The sequence below is a fragment of the Eretmochelys imbricata genome, chromosome 15 (genome assembly GCF_965152235.1).
Source record: "Eretmochelys imbricata isolate rEreImb1 chromosome 15, rEreImb1.hap1, whole genome shotgun sequence".
Lineage (NCBI taxonomy): Eukaryota > Metazoa > Chordata > Testudines > Cheloniidae > Eretmochelys > Eretmochelys imbricata.
The window spans coordinates 32,876,017-32,896,049 of NC_135586.1; the positions used below are offsets into that span (position 1 = coordinate 32,876,017).

General features: G+C 45.8%; 1 protein-coding gene across 1 annotated transcript in view; it reads right to left on the reverse strand.

The window, feature by feature from the left end:
* Positions 1 to 20,033, reverse strand: part of TTC28 (tetratricopeptide repeat domain 28) — a 503,728-nt gene that overhangs the window by 185,934 nt on the left and 297,761 nt on the right. Inside the window, exon 3 of the mRNA XM_077834936.1 lies at positions 492 to 639. Coding sequence (XP_077691062.1) covers positions 492 to 639 — 148 coding nt within the window. The remainder of the gene's footprint in view (positions 1 to 491; positions 640 to 20,033) is intronic.

Sequence of the window (20,033 nt, forward strand, 5' to 3'; positions counted from 1 at the left end):
AGATGGGAATGCATGTGTTCCCCTGACTGGAGAATACCAGTTCTGGGTGGCCAGCTCAGCCTTTGCAGAGATGTTAGCCATGCATTAACTTCCAAGTAGCACAGCTGGACTTCACAGAACACAAGAACTGCTGTTCTCGATCAGGCCACACCTATTCCAGTATCCCTGCCTCATCAGACAAGGCCAAAGCCCCTCTTTCCAACATCCCCACCACCCTGCCCCACTGAATCAGACAAGAGGCTCATCTAGTTTGGTTTCCCCTCTGAGAGGGCGCAGAAGCAGGTGACCCAATGGAAGATGTAAAACGCCTATAATCTGCCCCTCATCACTTACGTAGGTTTCCTCCTGCCTCAAGTGCTGACTCAGCATCAGTTTCCAACTGAAATCAGCTTCCTACCTTTCTCGGAAATGCTGATCCTTTAGCACTGCTGTCCATTCATGCTTGCAGCCAGCGTAACTGCAGTGCCTTGGACACCGATCGTTTTGCTTACCTCGCATGGGAGATTTCATGGCGGCTTCCACCATCCCAACAAGAAGCTGCAGACTCTTGGGATCCTGAGCCAGCCCAGATGCAAATGCTGCCAGTGCGTCTGCATGGCGTCCAAGGTACTGAAGGGCAACACCCTGTCGGAAGTACGCCTGCAAGCCCAAAAGAAAGAGGTGAGTTATTCAACTGATGTGATCTCAGAGCCCAAACATACATGATCAGGGAGCTAGTGCTGGGGAATATAGGGGCTGCAAGAACATGCTCAGGTTTCCCTAAAGTATTTTCAGGTCAGGACAATATTGGCAATTCTAAAGCTGTAGTTTGGTTCCCGAATCCCCACAGAGCTGAGGAAAGGCTCACCCAGCCCATACTGACAATTCTCACATGCTGCTCTGGAGTCTAAAGCCAAAGTTACAATAATTTAAAATAAAGGTTTTCCTTCAGAATTGGCTCCCCCTCCTCCCCAAATGGCTGTTTATTTTTTTTTAATCGCCTGGCTCGCAAAGCTTGTGAGTGGAGATCCTCATCTCTCACTCCTGCCAACAAGACCTGAGCTTCACCACCCAACAAGAACTTTGTATTAACAGAAACCAAAAATCTCCAAGACACAATTGCAATAAAATCACTGCCCAGAGCATCCGATCAGAAACCTCACCTTCCCTCTGTATGCACGTACAGCCTACCTCCTCCACCATCCCAGCTCAGTAGAGTTCAGGAGGCATGCCCTGTGTTCACTTCCCTTGCCTCCATCACCACCAGTGACATGTCAGCTCTCATCGTTAATTATATTTTGTAATTTTCATTCATCAATGATCAGAGAATGATTCTGTATTCAGATTCATTGAGTAACTGACTCTGGAATTCACCCTCCTACTCCTCACCCAGCCTGGTAGCACTGGAGTCTGCTGACCTTCTGGGTGAACTACAGTGACTACAAAAACAACAAGGAGTCCGGCGGCACCTTAAAGACTAACAGATTTATTTGGGCATAAGCTTCTGTGGGTAAAAAACCCACTTCCCCATTGTTTTTGTGGACACAGACTAATATGACTACCCCTCTGATACAGTGACTACTGCATTATGCAGATGTTTGGTAGAAGTGGGTTGAGCAGGCAGCAGAGAGCTGTATCTGACTGCACTTAGAATCCTAACTCTGACAGGCACTTCCCCCCGCTGAATACAGACACTCTTCATTTTTAATATAGACATGTTTATAGACATTTTGCTTTACTTTTTCCATTTCACATTTTCTGCAAGTCTCCCCAGAGGCTACCACAGAAGAGTCGCAGCAAACACACCTCTGTCTCACTGACATCCAAGGGAAGATGCAATGCTTTTAAAATAAATCCAACACCTCGTCACCACTCATTTGCAATCCCAAACCAACAACTGCATCAATGTGCAACTGCAAATAGTTCCCACTGGCAATTCCAGGTTCTGAACGTTCCGAGCCAGAGGTGCTAAGATCACAGACACACACAGCAGCAGGAGAAACCTGCCTTCACAAAGGGGTAGCAATGTCAGTGCCTCTCCCAGAGAAAACATGAAGTTCTGTGCTTGGGAGCTGGTGGGTATGGGAACAAAGACTCTACTGTCTAACATTCACTTATAAAATGAAAGCATATTTGTAACATTTATGTCTGCACGCTGATTGCGTTAATAATTCAGGAGCTTCAACTAGTTTTTACAAAAGCTTTGCTGTTCATGGATAACCCTTTATTGTGCTCTCCAGTAAAAATCTCCTTGCTGCAAGCTCTGCCACATTCACTGTACTACCGAGTGTCTGGAGGGAGTTAAGCAAAGCAAGCACAGTTATGGTAAAAGAAAACTCTCTTAAAAAGACTACAACTGCTGTAAGAACAGGATGGTGCCCTGTCAGCTCCATTCTTGTCTTTGGCTCTCGAGGGCCTTCAGCCGCAGGCTCTCCCTGCACTCGTGGGCAGACCCCAGCTGTTTTTCCTTCCCATTTGTAATAGAAACTAATCCTGTATTCAAGGTACATTAAGTAGACACATGTGGAAGTCTTTTTTACTTAAACTGGATAAATCTGCAATTAATATCCAAAACGGACTTTTCATTAGGGCTTTCATACTCCTTCAGAACCCAGCCAACGGAAGTAAAGATTAAGAAAAATCAAAAATGACATGGGAAATTTATAGACATAAATATTTAATCTCTTTTCCATTAGCAAGCATTGATTGGTTCTATAATTTTAAATGAATTAAATGGAGGCAAAATTCATTTAATTAACCTTTAGTACAAATGTGTTCTTATTGAACCAAACAGGTAACTGTACTGGAAACCCAGTTCCGTGTTAATTAGATTACAGGCATGATGATTTAAATCAAAGAGAAACCCCAGGAACAAGGAGTGTGTGGCGTGCAGTGGCTACCGACTGTGTGGTCTCAGAACACTGTCTTCTGAAGCATGATGCACACTTTGGGGTCTCTGTTTCCCACACTCTCATTTAGGCTTGGTCTACACCTAAAAATTAAGTTGACATGGTTATGTGCCCATCTTTAAAAAAAGGGGAAAAGGAGAATCTGGGGAACTACAGACCGGTGAGCGTCACCTCAGTCCCTGGAAAAATCATGGAGCAGGTCCTCAAGGAATCCATTTTGAAGCACTTGGAGGAGAGGAAAGTGATCAAGAACAGTCAACATGGATTCACCTAGGGCAAGTCATGCCTGACCAACCTGATTGCCCTCTATGATGAGATAATTGGCTCTGTGGACGTGATATATCTTGACTTTAGCAAAGCTTTTGATACGGTCTTCCACAGTATTCTTGCCAGCAAGTTAAAGTAGTATGGATTGGATGAATAGACTATAAGGTGGATAGAAAGCTGACTAGATCATTGGGCTCACTGGGTAGTGATCAACAGCTTGATGTCTAGTTGGCAGCCAGTATCAAGCAGAGTGCCCCTGAGGTTGGTCCTGGGGCCGTTTTTTTCCCAACATCTTCATTAATAATCTGGATGATGGGATGGATTGCACCCTCAGCAAGTTCGCAGATGACACTAAACTGCGGGGAGAGGTAGATATGCTGGAGGGTAGGATAGGGTCCAGAGTGACCTAGACAAATTGGAGGATTGGGCCAAAAGAAATCTGATGAGGTTCAACAAGGACAAGCGCAGAGTTCTGCACTTAGGAAGGAAGAATCCCATGCACCGCTACAGGCTGGGGACCAACTGGTTAAGCAGCAGTTCTGCAGAAAAGGACCTGGGGATTACAGTGGACGAGAAGCTGGATACGAGTCAGCAGTGTGCTCTTGTTGCCAAGAAGGACAACAGCATATTGGGCTGTATGAGTAGGAGCATTGCCAGCAGATCAAGGGAAGTGATTATTCCCCTCTATTCGGCACTGGTGAGGCCACACCTGGAGTACTGTGTCCAGTAGGGCAACGAAAATGATTAGGGGGCTGGGGAACATGACTTACAAGGAGAGGCTGAGGGAACTAGGCTTATTTAGTCTGCAGAAGAGAAGAGTGAGGGGGGATTTGATAGCCATCTTCAACTACGTGAAGGGGGGTTCCAATGAGGATGGAGCTCTGGATGGTCTCAAGTTGCAGTGGAGGAAGTCTAGGCTGGATATTAGGAAAAACTATTTCACTAGGAGGGTGGTGAAGCACTGGAATGGGTTACCTAGGGAGGTGGTGGAATCTCCATCCTTAGAGGTTATTAAGGCCCTGCTTGACAAAGCCCTGGCTGGGATGATTTAGTTGGGGTTGGTCCTGTTTTGAGCAGGGCGTTGGACTAGATGACCTCCGGAGGTCTCTTCTACGATTCTATGTTAGTCAAGGGTGAGGGAAAAAACACACCTCTAACCAACACTGCTATGCTGACCTAATCTGCAGCACAGATGCATTTATGTTAACAGCAGAATGCTTCTGTTGATGTAGCTACTGTTTTTCAGGGAGGTGGTGTTCCTACACCAACGGAAAAACCTGTTATGTCACTGTAGGCTGCATCTACACTATGGCGTTATACCAGCATAGTGTGGACACAGCCTCAGTTTCCCTTCTGTACAGCTTGATGACAGAAAGACCATGCAAGAGCTTACACCTGGGCAGTTTGGCTCTGAAGGGACACAGTAGCCAGACACACCTTGTAACCCAGTGTGGCTGTGTTACACCAACTGGACTGTGACCTTGCTGCATGAGTGAAGGGAGCAAGAAAATGGCTTCTGTTTACACAGAAACCCTATCAGCAGGGGCAGGAGAGGCCATGCAAGGGAAGGGCAGATTGTTTAACGGAAGTTAGCAGAATAGTATGGTTAGACAGCTGGCCTGGGGACTCTTGTCCACTGAAGTGTTTGTAGTGTGCGTGGGCTGAGGAACCCAGTAATAGGTTGGGGAACAGAGTGCTGTGTGTGTTTGATAAAGAACGAGCCTGCCAGCCCAGGTCTGAATAGAATCACTTGACTCGTACTGAATTGTGAGCCAGAATCCTATTGCTGTATCCACCCTCAGGACAATGGACTCAGTAAATGCTTGCACATGCCCTAGCAAACACGCTGCCTGCCATAGCACTACAGCTAAATCAGGCCTCATCGACCCCCAGGCATTCCACCTCTGCCCCACTTCTTGTTTACCATGATTTGACACCTGGAAGGGAACCAGATGGTGCAGGATGCATGGGATCTCACACAGAGTCGTCACACAGTTGAATGTAAGTAACCCTGTCTCAGCGAGCCAACTCCTGGCTACTGTCCAACTGCAGGTGTGGCAGCCATTGTTCATGTGACCCAGGGAGGGAAACAATGGGGAATGCAATGGGATGAACCAGACGGATGAAGTCTCAATAACTCCCAATTCTCACCTAGAAGTCCAACCGAAAACGGGATGGCCAGTGTCAAGGAAGTAAGGAACCGTGGCCTCAAGAGAGAAGGACAAAGCTGCCCAGAGCGTTCCAAGAGCAACTAGAAGAAAGGAGAGCGTCCCACACTATGCTTCTCAGTGGCCCCCTCCAAGAGCACTTCCGGAGCTGCTGCAGTAGCAGGAAATTAGGCTGTTAAGAAGCTGCACCTCCATTCTGCTATTTATGTTTACACAGCACTCCAGGAGCACTCAATGAGAGGGCCAGGAGGGCCTCATGGCCCTGCCAGGAGGGCCTCATGGCCCAAATGAGACATAACACAGCAAGTGTGGACAACAGAATAAAGTGGGGTGAGCACAAGTGTTACAAGCAATGGAGTGTGATTCAAACCATCCATTATGAAAGTAATCCCACCTTGTCCTGCCTAGAAAGAGCTTTTTCCTAGAAGTCCTTTTGGAAGCCACTTAATTTTAGTGCCAAAGGCACTCAGAGCCCAGAAACAAAAACCCTATACATCATCATTTCAGAACAGTTTTCTGGCTAGTTACTCACTGTAACCCTCCTCCCCCGGCAGTCCCTAGCTCATACAACACCCTTTCCACACAGAGCATTTGGCATCTTCTACTTCTTCCCTAAGCAGACACATTCAGAAGTTATTTCAGGGCTGGAATGAAGGCACCACATTGAGGGAAAATCTGCAAACACGACATAAGGATGAATCACATTTTGGGAGAAGAAAGGGAAGGGAAAATCAAGGAGCCAGCAGTCATAGCTGAAGAAATGAGACAAGGGGCTATTTTCCAGTCCTCAAGCTGGAGAGAAACTTCCCATTTCTTTGTAAATGACACATTTTTGTTAGATTATCATAGAATCATAGAATATCAGGGTTAGAAGGGACCTCAGGAGGTCATCTAGTTCAATCCCTTGCCCAAAGCAGGACCAATCCCCAACTAAATCATCCCAGCCAAGGCTTTGTCAAGCCTGACTTTAAAAACTTCTAAGGAAGGAGATTCCACCACTTTCCTAGGTAACGCATCCCAGTGTTTCACCACCCTCCGAGTGAAAAAGATTTTCCTAATATCCAACCTAAATCTCCCCCACTGCAACTTGAGACCATTACTCCTTGTTCTGTCATCTGCTACCACTGAGAACAGTCTAGATCCAACCCCTTTGGAACCCCCTTTCAGGTAGTTGAAAACAGCTATCAAATCCCCCCTCATTCTTCTCTTCCGTAGAGTAAACATTCCCAGTTCCCTCAGCCTCTCCTCATAAATCATGTGTTCCAGTCCCCTAATCAATTTTGTTGCCCTCCGCTGGAGTCTTTCCAATTTTTCCACATCCTTCTTGTAGTGTGGGGCCCAAAACTGCACACAGTACTCCGGATGAGGCCTCAACAATGTCGAATATAGGGGAACGATCACGTCCCTCGATCTGCTGGCAATGCCCCTACTTATACACCCCAAAATGCCATTGTCCTTCTTGGCAACAAGGGCACACTGTTGACTCATATCCAGCTTCTCATCCACTGTAACCCCTAGGTCCTTTTCTGCAGAACTGATGCCTAGCCGCTCGGTCCCTAGTCTGTAGCGGTGCATGGGATTCTTCTGTCCTAAGTGCAGGACTCTGCAATTGTCCTTGTTGAACCTCATCAGATTTCTTTTGGCTCAATCCTCTAATTTGTCTAGGGCCCTCTGTATCCTATCCCTACCCTCCAGCGTATCTACCTCTCCTCCCACTTTAGTGTCATCTGCAAACTTGCTGAGGGTGCAATCCACACCCCTCCAGATCATTTGTGAAGATATTGAACAAAGCCGGCCCCAGGACCGACCCTTGGGGCACTCCACTTGATACCGGCTGCTAACTATACATGGAGCCATTGATCACTACCCATTGAGTCGGACAATCTAGCCAGCTTTCTATCCACTTTATAGTCCATTCATCCAGCCCATACTTCTTTAACTTGCTGGCAAGAATACTGTGGGAGACCGTGTCAAAAGCTTTGCTAAAGTCAAGGAACAACACGTCCACTGCTTTCCCTTCATCCACAGAACCAGTTATCTCATCATAGAAGGCAATTAGATTAGTCAGGCATGACTTGCCCTTGGTGAATCTATGCTGACTGTTCCTGATCATTTTCCTCTCCTTTAAGTGCTTCAGAATTGATTCCTTGAGGACCTGCTCCATGATTAAGTGATGAGCACAAGCATGCTCTCTTCATTACTACAAATATGATGCTTTTATTTACCAGTGATCCAGGTGGAAATCCTATTGACTCCTTCCACCTAGCTTAAAACAGCAACAGAATGAAGTACTACAGAAGAATGAGTGGGTGGACAAACTGCAGGTGTTCTCTGAGCTGTCGCCCGGCAGGGCCCAACTGTGGGTGTAATACTGCTCCTGTTGCCAAGCTCCGCACCAGATTTTCTAGGAACATAGAGGCTGTCACACTGGATCAGACGAGAGGTCAATCCAATCCAATATCCCATCCCAAACAGTGGCCAGAACCAGGTGCTTCATATGAAGGTACAAGAACCTACCATAGACAAATGTGGGGTAATCTGTCCCCTGTGAAAGCTTCCTCCTAACCTTCAATAGTCAGAGGATGGCTCATGGCCTGAACCAGGAGGGTTTAAATTCTTTCCAAAACTCATGTGTTGTTACTTTTATCATTAAAATGCTGGACCTTTTTCTTACCCACATAAATGCCAATTCTTTTTTCAATCCTGCTAAATTCTTGGCCTCAATGATATCCTGTGGCAGTGAGTTCCATAGACTAATTGTGCATTGCATGTTTTTTATCTGCCACCTTTCAATGTCATTGATTGAGTCCTTGATTTTGTGCTGAGAGGCAGGGTGAATACCAGAACCTGGTCTCCCTTCTCTCTTCCATTAACTGGCTCATATGCATTTATCATGTTCCCTTTTATTCATCTCTGTGGTAACCATTCTCAATCTTTTCAACCTCTCTTCACTTGAGGATTTTTTCATGGCCTTAATTAGGACCAGCCTTTGGGGTGGGCGGTCCGGGTGGCAGGGTTTGCCTGATTCCCAGCTGACCTGCCGAGAGCCAGCTGGGCTGACGGAGGCGGCAGGAAGGCAAGCGGAAGTGTCTGGAGAGGGTGGAGGGACTGGAGCTGCAGTGGGGCAGTCGGAGGACCAGCTAGTTGACTCCTGCAGAGCAAGGGTGCATCCCCCCGCTCCAGCACCCTGTGTAGCCACTGCTGCTCCTGTCCCGCCCCACTCCGTTTCTCCTCGGAGCCACCCCTGGCCACGCTGCTACGGACTGGGAGCGTCTTCCTGTCTGTTGTGCAGGGGGTGCAGAGGCTGATAAACGGGGTGTCGCCCTCCCCTCTGCCTGTGTGCCTGGTCTCCACTGAGCTGAGGGGATGGGACAGGGGGAATCTGTGTGCGCTGCTGCTCCTCTGGGTCAGGAGCTGTCAGCAACGGCTTGTGTTTGAACACACTTTCAGGCTCCTGACCTGAGGGCTTTCCTACAGAGACAGCGTGCTCTTACACTCACTCAGGCACACACACACTCCCCTCAACACACACTCCCTCTCTCTATCACACACACACTCTGTCACACACTCCCCCCAACACACACACCAGGGCTTTCTGCATCCAGGTCACTTTTCCCACCTGGGCTGGGCTGAGGCCTCCGGAGCTGCTGCTCTCCTGCCCGCTCCTGAGGCAGCCCAGTCAGGGAAAGTGACCTGGATGCAGGGAGCCCTGACATTGCTCCTTGCCCACCCCCCCCAGAGCTCCGTAGGGGTGCACGGGGCAGAGGAGCAGCAGTCCAAGGGGGGAGCGGAGCAAGCAGCAATGCAGCTGCTTCATGCATGCAGGTCAGTTTTCCCACATGGGTGCAAGAGGGGGATGCAGGGGTTAGGGCAAAGGGGGAACACTGCAGTGGTTGGGGTGCAGGAGGGGGCAGGGATTAGGGGCACAGAAGGGGGCAGGAGTTGGAGTACGGGAGGGAAGTACGAGGGGGTAGGAGTGAAGGGGGTGCAGGGATTGGGGTAAAGGGGGCATGCACAGTGCTAGGGTTGGGGCACAGGAGGGGAATAGAGGAGTTAGGGGCAGGGATTGGGGATGAAGGGGACAGACACAGTGTAGGGGTTAGGGACGCAGGAGGAAGGTGCAGAGATTAGGGGTGAAGGGGGCACAGTGTACGGGTTAAGGTACAGGAGGGGGCAGAGGTTAGGAGTGAAGGGAGTGTAGGGATTAGGGACACAGGAGGGGAAGCAGGCATAGGGGTAAAAGGTACAGGGATTAGGGTGAAGGGAAAGTGTGGAGCCCAGGGAGCCCATGGGGCCAGGGGCACCAAAATGCAAGTTTGCCCAGGGTGCCATTTTCCCTAAGGCCAGCCCTGACCCTAATCCTTGTCTTTCATCTCTGAATCCCTCTACTTCCATCATATCTTTTTGGGGTAGGGATGATTCTGCCCCCAGCCCTGCAGAGATTCCTACAGACAGCACTGTCCTTTAATCGAAACAAACCAATGAAATATTTAATAGTGGAACATTGCCTCTTTCTAGAGCTTCCCCTCAGGCAGGGTCTTGAAGTGCTTTAGCAACACTGTGTGCTGAACAAAGTCTCCAAATATCCCTGTGAGGCCGCCCAGGTGGAGGAGCTGAGGCACAGAGACATGACCACAGCTCCAGCTCACCCAAACTGACAGTCCTCACAGACAAAGAGGGAGGTTTTGTTCAAGACAGGATGCTCACTCAGGCCTTACAGGCCAGACACCAGAGGCTCGACTTCCCCGCTGGCTTTGTCACACTATTTACGCAACTGTCACTGTAACTAAATAGGCCAATCAGGGCATAAACCATTAGCCCATTTTCTGCTGTGTTTGGAACAAAGAGGTTTATTTCAGCACTGCACATAATCTCCTCACAACTTGGGGTAATGATTAATTGAACAAGCTCTCTCCTCCTCCTCCTTCCCTGCACAGTTCTTACCCTGGAGTCAACTGATTGTCTCCTGACAATTTGCACATATTTCCCTAATATCGCCTCTTCCTCCAGCGTGATGCTGGAGGTCACCTGCAGCTTGCTCCTTAGTGCCTGCCCAGAGGAGAGAGGAACGCTCATTAATCAGTGAAACAACCGACTGGCAGTGCTTTCCTAGAGTACCATGGACATAGTTCTAAAGAAGCAGCAGTGACAGAGGGTAATATGCTGCTTTACTAACAGGCTGAGAAGAGCTCAGTTGTCTATATAGACCTGAAACTCCATTAACAAGTCAAATCTCCTTTCAGGAGATGCTGTGCTGGTAATGGAAGCCAGTTTTAGAAGCTCCACACAACTAAAGATACAGACTGGACATCTCATTAGCTGATATACTAACCCCATTTTTATTGGCACATCATGCAAGGAGTACTGATTATTTCCAAAAACATGAGTTCACTGAAGTAAACACAGAAGATACACTAGATATGTTTGCAATTTCTCTGGTAAAAGTCAAATCACTTTCACCAGGTCGCAGCTGAGTCCATTAATATTCAAGACCAACTGGGCTGACTTTTTTCCAAAGTATCCTGAACAACAGATATAATGATGTGTACAACAGCTGCGAGACATCCTACATCTCTACATTCGGATCACAAACTCCAGCAAGTCACACATGCACGCTGCTGGTGCCACAATGAACTGAGATGGAGAAGCAGAATGTATTCTAAAACCCAAAAACAAACTGTGCATTTTAACATGACTGGCTTTGGTCCTTGATCTGAGGCAAAAACAAGTGCGATGCATTAACCATTTTACTTTTACTTATTTATACTTTTAATTACATACATAGACATTATGTTAAAAGAATGTTATTTAGGTTGCAAAGTCAAGCACTTGAAAGTTCGGAAATGCTAGATTTTAGGGTTGACTGGGCAATCTTAATTCTTTGTGTAATTAAAGACTGTATTATAAGATATACGCACCAAGGACAGAATTAAGATTGCACAGACAGCTATAAATCTGGCACTTCCTAATTTTCAAGTGCTTGACTTTGCAACCTAAATAGTGTTCTTTTAATGTGCACTTTTAATGTAGCTTCCTAGCAGGTGGGGTTTTTCAGTGGTGGTGGTGTGGGGTGAGTGGATGTTTTTGAAAAGGATAAAGACCAACCCTTATTTTCCTCTGAATGCATCCGATGAAGTGAGCTGTAGCTCACGAAAGCTTATGCTCAAATAAATTGGTTAGTCTCTGAGGTGCCACAAGTACTCCTTTTCTTTTTGCGGATACAGACTAACACGGCTGCTACTCTGAAACCTATTATGTGGAACATCCCATCTCCCTAAATCATGCATCATCATCAGGGGTTGAACCTTGAACTTCCAACACTGAGGCACAGGCTGCTTTCACTTGAGCTAATGGACTAACGACATTGGCTGCAAGCAAGAGAAAAGGGTGGCGATGGGCTGCTGACACCATGCAAATCGGTCCAAATGATGTTTGGGGTGGAAATCCGGCCCAGTTCTCTCTCTCCCACGGAAGGTAGAGGACTGCTGCCCCTGGAGAGAGAGTGGGATGAGCCCAGGTGCTGGGCCTGTGTGCTGGCTCCAGAAGCGGAGGCTGGACCAGCTCTGGTTTTTAACAGCTGATAACTCAGCTAAACCTGAATGGAATTTCATGGGACAAAGAAAAGGAACTTGCCTAGCCAAAGCACTTCTGCGCTACCAGACAGAAAAGGCCTATTGCAAACAATGGGGATATGAGAACATTTTTCTTTTTAAAAAGGGAGAGTGATAAAAAAATCTTTTATAATGAAAGGTGTTAAGCAACCTAAATACAGGGATCGCAACCAGCTCCCTTTAGAATGAGTGACTAATTCTAACGGTTTAATTTGATTATTAGCAATTTCCTTTCATGTATTTCTTCTGAGTCTCTTATTTTAAAATATGCTGATTTTGATGGAAATAGCTACCATACAAATGTGGCTAGCAGGACAAGAATATAGAAGAACAAATATTGGTTGCTAAGCAATAAACTAACAGCTAACATCTCTAATTGAAGATAAAAATCAATAGTTCTGACTGCTCCTAATCTGAATGGTAGGTGAATCTTCTAGTTTTCAATGTGAGTCATTCACACAGCAGAACGAGCAATAGGTTACATTATAAAACCAGGGGCCTGAATTTCAGTGCATGCTGTACTGTTTTCATTTGCCAGGACGTCCTTGTAAAAAAGACTCTCTTGATTGGAATGAGATTTACTGGAGAAATAGTTTAAATATAACAAGCAAGAGCCAACATAAAGAAAAACAAAACAATTTTTTAAGCAACATGAACAGTTACAGCAGCGGAACCAGCCCTACTGTTGGAAAACTTTAAGATTTTTGTTTTGCTTAAAGCAAACAATTGGGATGAACGACAAAGCAGCAGACCTGACAACTGTAAAAGTACCTTTAACAATAAGAAAAAAGGAGGCCCAGCAATTTAATCCCTTCCAGTTATTTCTGAGCCATCTGAGAGGATTACAGCACTGTTATGTGCTTCCTTTATATCTGAATATAAACAGGTATCTTAATACCCAAATATTAATGTCCATCAAATCAATCTGGCAATGAGACTCCAGTATACACTTGACACATGACCCTTCATGCTGCTTTGCCTACACACAGTAGCTGCAAGAATTGTAAAAGGTGCTATTTACATTACGAAGTTAACACGTTCCTTTCTTCCTACTTTTCTCAGTGGTCGAAAAGGTTTATATGTAAACACACCTAGCAGTTAATGTGGGAAGGCTCTAATATTTGAGGTGTCTTCTTTATCCAGTCTATATTGCTGCTTTGAAATGGCTCATCCCCTGCATTGTAGAAATACAAATGAATGAAACTGAGCCTAGCCAGTTCTCAGTGACTTCTCCATCACCTCCCCACGTGCCCTCTCAAATTCTGGTCAGGGCACCTTTCCTAAAAGAACCTGTTACAGTGAATAATACCCATATAACAGACCATAAAAATCCTGCTCTGGGCTGAAACTTGGCCTTGGCTTGGTTATAGCTTTCCCCATACTAATGTGGTTGGGTGCATGTTTGTTCATGTGTATCACTGCTTGCAAACACAATCCAAAAGGCTGTGATAAGGTCTTGAGACCAGGAAGAGTTTGGCATTATTGCCTTCCTATTTGGGCAATAGTTTTTCCATCTATGGACTGGCTACTCACTGGCTGAGAAAGGATCATATGGCTCCTCCAGCCAGAGTCTGTGTTACACATGGTGCCACTCACCCAAAGAAGTAATGTGTGCAGGTGTGGTGTCCCAGGTATGCTGCAGCGGCATTCAAGCTTATTATCACTGGGGCAAGACTACCGGAAATCAGTTTTCAGCTTATAGGCAAAACTGTTGGTCCTGAGCGACAGAATTTTCTTCAGTGAAATCCATGGCTTTGGGGAATCAGACAGTATGTTCCAGCCTCGCAGTGTCAGTCATTTTTCAGACCACTGGGCAATTGTTCTCATCTCCAAAGTTCACATCCAGTTAATGCACACATTCTATAGAGTGCAGGGGAGTTGAGCTTTGGAGATGATACAGTAGGCATTTGGTGCAACTAGTTCATAGCTGATGTTCTGTAAACAAAACAAATCAGTTAAATTCATTCTTTTGGGGAAGCTGCTGTGGCTTCACTCTTTGGTCAGCACTGGTCCTACAACAGAGACAACTCTCACAATGAGACACAAAGGCAGTAAGTTGATCCTTGCTTTGTGAGATACCCACCCCACACAGAGTGAGGTAACCATCCTTCCTTCTTCACTAGGGCTTCCTCTGTGCCCTCCTGTTCATCAGACTTGCCTTCCTCACAATAATCTCCACCCCAAACCCATTTTATTTTTCATGTTGGTTTGAAATTCTAAGGGGTTCTTACTATAGTTTGTACATTGCTCTTTTCATCTCCCCCACGTCCCCACCCCGCCCAAAGTGAGTAAAACTGCTTCTTGCGTGACCCACACAACTTTCCAACTATAGGCAAACCTGTATCTGACAAAGACATGAGCCAGAGTCTCTGTTTGCTTAACGTGCTAATTAACTAGTTATTGCCAAATGATAATGTCAGCTAAGTTCCAAACTAGCAAATCCTGTTCTCCAGTGATGCAAACCAACTAAGTGCTAATTAAGGGAAACCAGATCCCAAGTCATAACTCTCTGTTATTTGGCTAATTACTACACAAATTACTGCTAAGTCATGTTGCCATTGGACAAAGAAAACATCAAAACTGATTGATGCATTTATAAATCCCTAAGAAAGAGCTCTGCAATCAAGGGCTTCTCTGAGGTGACTAGCATTAGTAATAGACACACATGTTCCCATTTCAGGGGTTTAAAGCTGCATCAGTATCCCCTTGTTTATTAGCTGGGCTAATCTTTCCCAGTCTAACAGAACCTGAAATGCTGGAGTGGATACTGAGAATGATGGACAGATGAGGTTTCCATAGCATACAATGAGCTTTTTAAAGACAACAAAACACAACTATCCATGATACAATAAAACATGACATCTAATGATAAACACATCATGTCTGTGCCTATTGCCCTGTGCTGAACTGATCGAGTCCAAAGAATGCATGACTCATGGGCGAAGAACATGGCTTTTTACTTTTTTTCTGAGCTGAACTGCTGCAACAGCACACTTTAAAGACAAGTAAGAAAGGATCCTTGTTAATCAGCAACACTAGTTCTGTGGAGAAGCCTGGCAGCTGGGCTAGAGCAGAATCTGGAAGTCTGCCTCATCGGTTTAATGTCTCTTAATGATAATTCTACACACATACATGGCTCCTCTTTGATCTACTCACATTATTGATTACAGTAGTTTCTATATGGGTTAGTATTTTTCAGCTTTTTGTGTTCATTGCAGTCCATTTAACTGCTCGCTGAGAATCTGTATCTTATTCTATTACCTATGTCTAACTGGACAGTCACTACACCACCCAAACAATAAACACATGTACTAGGGGTTTTATACCATTTGTTGAAATGCCCACTGTAACAGGGATTCTGGAATTGTTCTTTACACTGGTTACTCAAATATCTATCTGCATGGATTGATTTCAGACAGTACAGCATTAAGTGGTTATTAACTTACAAATACTTGTAATGAAAGTGCAATTACAGTGCAAGGAACCACAGCATTTATGAACCTGTATAGAATCACAGAATATCAGAGTTGGAAGGGACCTCAGGAGGTCATCTAGTCCAACCCCCTGCTCAAAGCAGGACCAATCCCCAACTAAATCATCCCAGCCAGGGCTTTGTCAAGCCTGACCTTAAAAACCTCTAAGGAAGGAGATTCTACCACCTCCCTATGTAACCCATTCCAGTGCTTCATCACTCTCCTAGTGAAAAAGTTTTTCCTAATATCCAACTTAAACCTCCCCCACTGCAACTTGAGACCATTACTCCTTGTTCTGTCATCTGCTACCACTGAGAACAGTCTAGATCCATTCTCTTTGGAACCCCCTTTCAGGTCGTTAAAAGCAGCTATCAAATCCCCCCTCATTCTTCTCTTCTGCAGCCTAAATAACCCCAGTTCCCTCAGCCTCTCCTCATAAATCATGTGCTCCAGCCCTCTAATCATTTTTGTTGCCCTCCGCTGGACTCTTTCCAATTTTTCCACATCCTTCTTGTAGTGTGGGGCCCAAAACTGGACACAGTACTCCGGATGCGGCCTCAACAATGTCGAATAGAGGGGAACGATCACGTCCCTCGATCTGCTGGCAACACTCCTGCTTATACAGCCTAAAATGCCATTAGCCTTCTTGGCAACAAGGGCACACTGCTGACTCATATCCAGCTTCTCGTCCACTGTAACCCCTGCAGAACTGCTGCTGAGCCATTCGGTCCCTAGTCTGTAGCGGTGCATTGGATACTTCCATCCTAAGTGCAGGACTCTGCGCTTGTCCTTGTTGAACCTCATCAGATTTCTTTTGGCCCAATCCTCCAATTTGTCTAGAGCCCTCTGTATCCTATCCCTACCCTCCAGCGTATCTACCTCTCCTCCCACTTTAGTGTCATCTGTAAACTTGCTGAGGGTGCAATCCACACCATCCTCCAGATCATTTATGAAGGTATTGAACAAAACCGGCCCCAGGACCGACCCTTGGGGCACTCCACTTGATACCGGCTGCCAACCAGACATGGAGCCATTGATCACTACCCATTGAGCCTGATGATCTAGCCAGCTTTCTAGCCACCTTATAGTCCATTCATCCAGCCCATACTATTTTAACTTGCTGGCAAGAATATTATGGGAGACCGTGTCAAAAGCTTTGCTAAAGTCAAAGAATAACACATCCACTGCTTTCCCCTCACCCACAGAGCCAGTTACCTCATCATACAAGGCAATTAGATTAGTTAGGCATGACTTGCCCTTGATGAATCCATGCTGACTGTTCCTGATCACTTTCCTCTCCCTTATGTTCTTCCTTGTCCTTCTCTTGCATAATTATACTTCCTGAGACTCCTGATGATTAGAAACTGAAGATCCCTAACAAGGGAAACTGGAGTTAATTGGGTGTTTCTCTGTCCAGACAGGTGGCCACATTAAAATTCTTAATCATCAGTTTTTCTCGACCAGCGATCTAAGTGTTTGGAGCAACCACCTTTGTTGTACTGGTCTCTGCAACCGGCCCTCGACTACAGCCACTTGGCCAAGTCTAAAACCTCCTCCTTTTCCACTGAAGCTTTCATGGCATTAGTTAGCACAGGGCCTTTGCATGTACTACATGTGACTATTGTGAAAGTTATAAGCATGGAGCAGCTGGAAAGGTTACAATTCTTTCCTGACCAAGTTCTCCTGTTTCTTCTGGAGCACAAGCTGATGTCTGACTTGGTCATTCATTCACCAACAGGGATGACAGCGCTTCTCTCATGTGAGGGCATGTTAATTAACATGTATCCCTTGTTGGACAGGATGACTCTTACTAAGGCCTGGTCTACACTAAGAATTTACATTAGTATAGCTACATCTCTCAGGAGTGTGAAAAATCCACATCCCTGAGCGATGTAACTATACCAACCTAACCCTTGGTGTAGACAGCACTAATCCAAGGAAGAATTCTCCTGGCAACCTAGATATCGCCTGTCAGGGAGGCTGAGCACCTGTGCCGATGGGAGAAGGTAGTGTCTACACTGAAACGCTACACGTAGCATCTTAATTTTAGCCATGCCTTTAAGCAGCAGAGCACAAGTTTGGAGGGCTAATTTAAGCAGAGACAGTGGCAAATTTTAAAAAATGCTCAGGAGCCAGAATACTCCTCATAGATTATAACCAGCACTCAGCAAAACAGATGGATTGCTCAGCTATAGTGAGAGCAGTGGAGGCAAACAGGAAACCTTTCTTTCTCTTAGAAGCGGTTTAATCCACTTCAAGAAGATGACCCGATTACTGGATTAATCCAGATGGAAATAGTCGGTTTTGAAATTTGTCTTAAAGCAGAGATTTCTTTTGCTGTTGGTAGTCCTACATGATTGTTTGAAGCACTAATATTATATAGCTTATTCCAAAACCAAGCCCTGATTACGATTCATGATGTAATTTTGTATCCAGGGCTGACTCATTTACATAATTTGCTGGCCAGTTTGTAATTGGATAATAGAGACGGAAGTAGTTAACTGGAACAAGATCAGAAGAATGTGGAGCAGAAAATAACTGTCAAACAAATTGGGGAAACTGAAAAAATGCCTCAATCCTAGACAAAGACTTTCCCTGTACTCAAGGGAGGTAAAACACCTTTATATTCATGTCAGCTTCAGACCCTAGATAAACAGCTATTTGCGCAGAAAAGGCAAATGCATCAAAGTCTTTCACAACAGTGCTCTCTTGAGTTGCAGTATCTGGAGGGGATGCCAAAAACAGCGTGAATTATCTGTGATACCCTACAGAATACTATGATGTTAGATGTATCTGTTCCACAACAGTGTGATGCGGGTTAACATTCATTAACCAACTCCCTCACAGCTTCCCAGGCAGACAAAAAGACAGCATCTGTCGAGCACAAGAAAGGGTGACTAAAAGAAAGGGACCAAAAATTTGAGCATCCACTGAGGCTTCTGGGACCAAACACTAGTCTGAGCCTTTCACTTCCCATCCTATCTAGTCCATAGCAGGTTTTTGGAAAGAACACAGGACAAATCCCTGCTGTGGGACTTCAGGAATGTGGGAGAAGGAGGAATGTACTTTAATATAGAACACATGCAGCATATCTATAAATATCACTTGCAGTCCACGTAGGTTACACTACTGTTTTCACTGAGCTGCAGTTTGCACACTGGGCAACAAGTACACTTCAGAATCCAAACATGCCACTGGCACCTGAGCCAGTAACTTCTACCTTCTTTAAAATATAAACAGAGATTTAACAAATCTGCTTTCTCCAATATCAGCTGCTCCTCTACTCCTGTGGGCCATCAAGCTTAACTCCAGTTTCATTGGCTGTAACAATCTCCATCTCCTACAGAGACCATACTAATTAGAGATGGAAATATCCTACTAGGTCCCATTTTGTCCACTGTGTAAGGCAGAATTTCTGGCAAGATTTAAATATTAATACCAAGTGCGCTCTTACTACTTCCAATGGGAGAATATTCCACAGCCCAATTGCTCTTAGTAAGACTTTTGATACTGATTAGGCTTCATCTGGAGTATTGTGTCCAGTTCTGGGCACCACATTTCAGGAAAGACGTGGACAAATTGAGAAAGTCCAGAGAATGGCAATAAATGATTAAAGGTCAAGAAAACATGACATATGAGGGAAGATTGAAAAAATTGGGTTTGTTTAGTCTGGAGAAGAAAAGACAGAGGGGACATAACAGTTTTCAAGTACATAAAAGGTTGTTACAAGGAGGAGGGAGAAAAATGGTTCTCATTAACCTCTGAGGACAGGACAAGAAGCAATGGACTTAAATTGCAGCCAGGGCCATTTAGGTTGGACATTAGGAAAAACTTCCTAACTGTCAGGGTGGTTAAGCACTGGAACAAATTGCCTTGGGAGGTTGTGGAATCTCCGTCATTGGAGGTTTTGAAGAACAGGTTAAACAAACACCTGCCAGGGATGGGCTAATTATTACATAGTCCTGCCTTGAGTGCAGACAACTGGACTAGATGACCTCTAGAGGTCCCTTTAAGTCCTATGCTTTTACCTCTGTGAGCAGATGACTTTCCCACCTGCTTTAAACATGGTTTCCACAATATATTAAGTCAAATCTCCACCTCACCTTTGGGTTGGTTTGACTAGCACAGAAATTAACAACAACACAGCTATCAGTTCAGCTCACACCTTCTGCCCCAGGCTTGCCTGCTCCTCAGATTCCTCCCTCCAGTTTGTTCAGTCCACACTCCAGATCCTCCCTCTCGATAGAGTAGTGGTCTCCAACCTTTTTAAGCACAAGATTACTTTTTGAATTTAAGTGCAACCTAGGATCTACCTCAAAGAAAACGTAGAAATAACAGTAATCACACAAACCCAAACACCCTTGCCCCGCCCCGTTCCCCGAGGCCACGCACCTGTCCCACCCCTTCTCTGAGGCCCTGCCCCACTCGCTCCATCCCCCTCCCTCCATCACGCACTCTCCCCCACCCTCCCTCACTTTCCCTGGGCTGGGGCAGGAGGTTGGGGTGCAGGAGGGGGTGTGGGATGCTGGCTCCGGGAGGGGGCTCAGGCAGCGGGTTGGGTTGGCAGGAGGGGGTGCTGGGTGCAGGTTCTGGGAGGGGTTTGGGGTGTGGGAGGGGAGTGGGGTG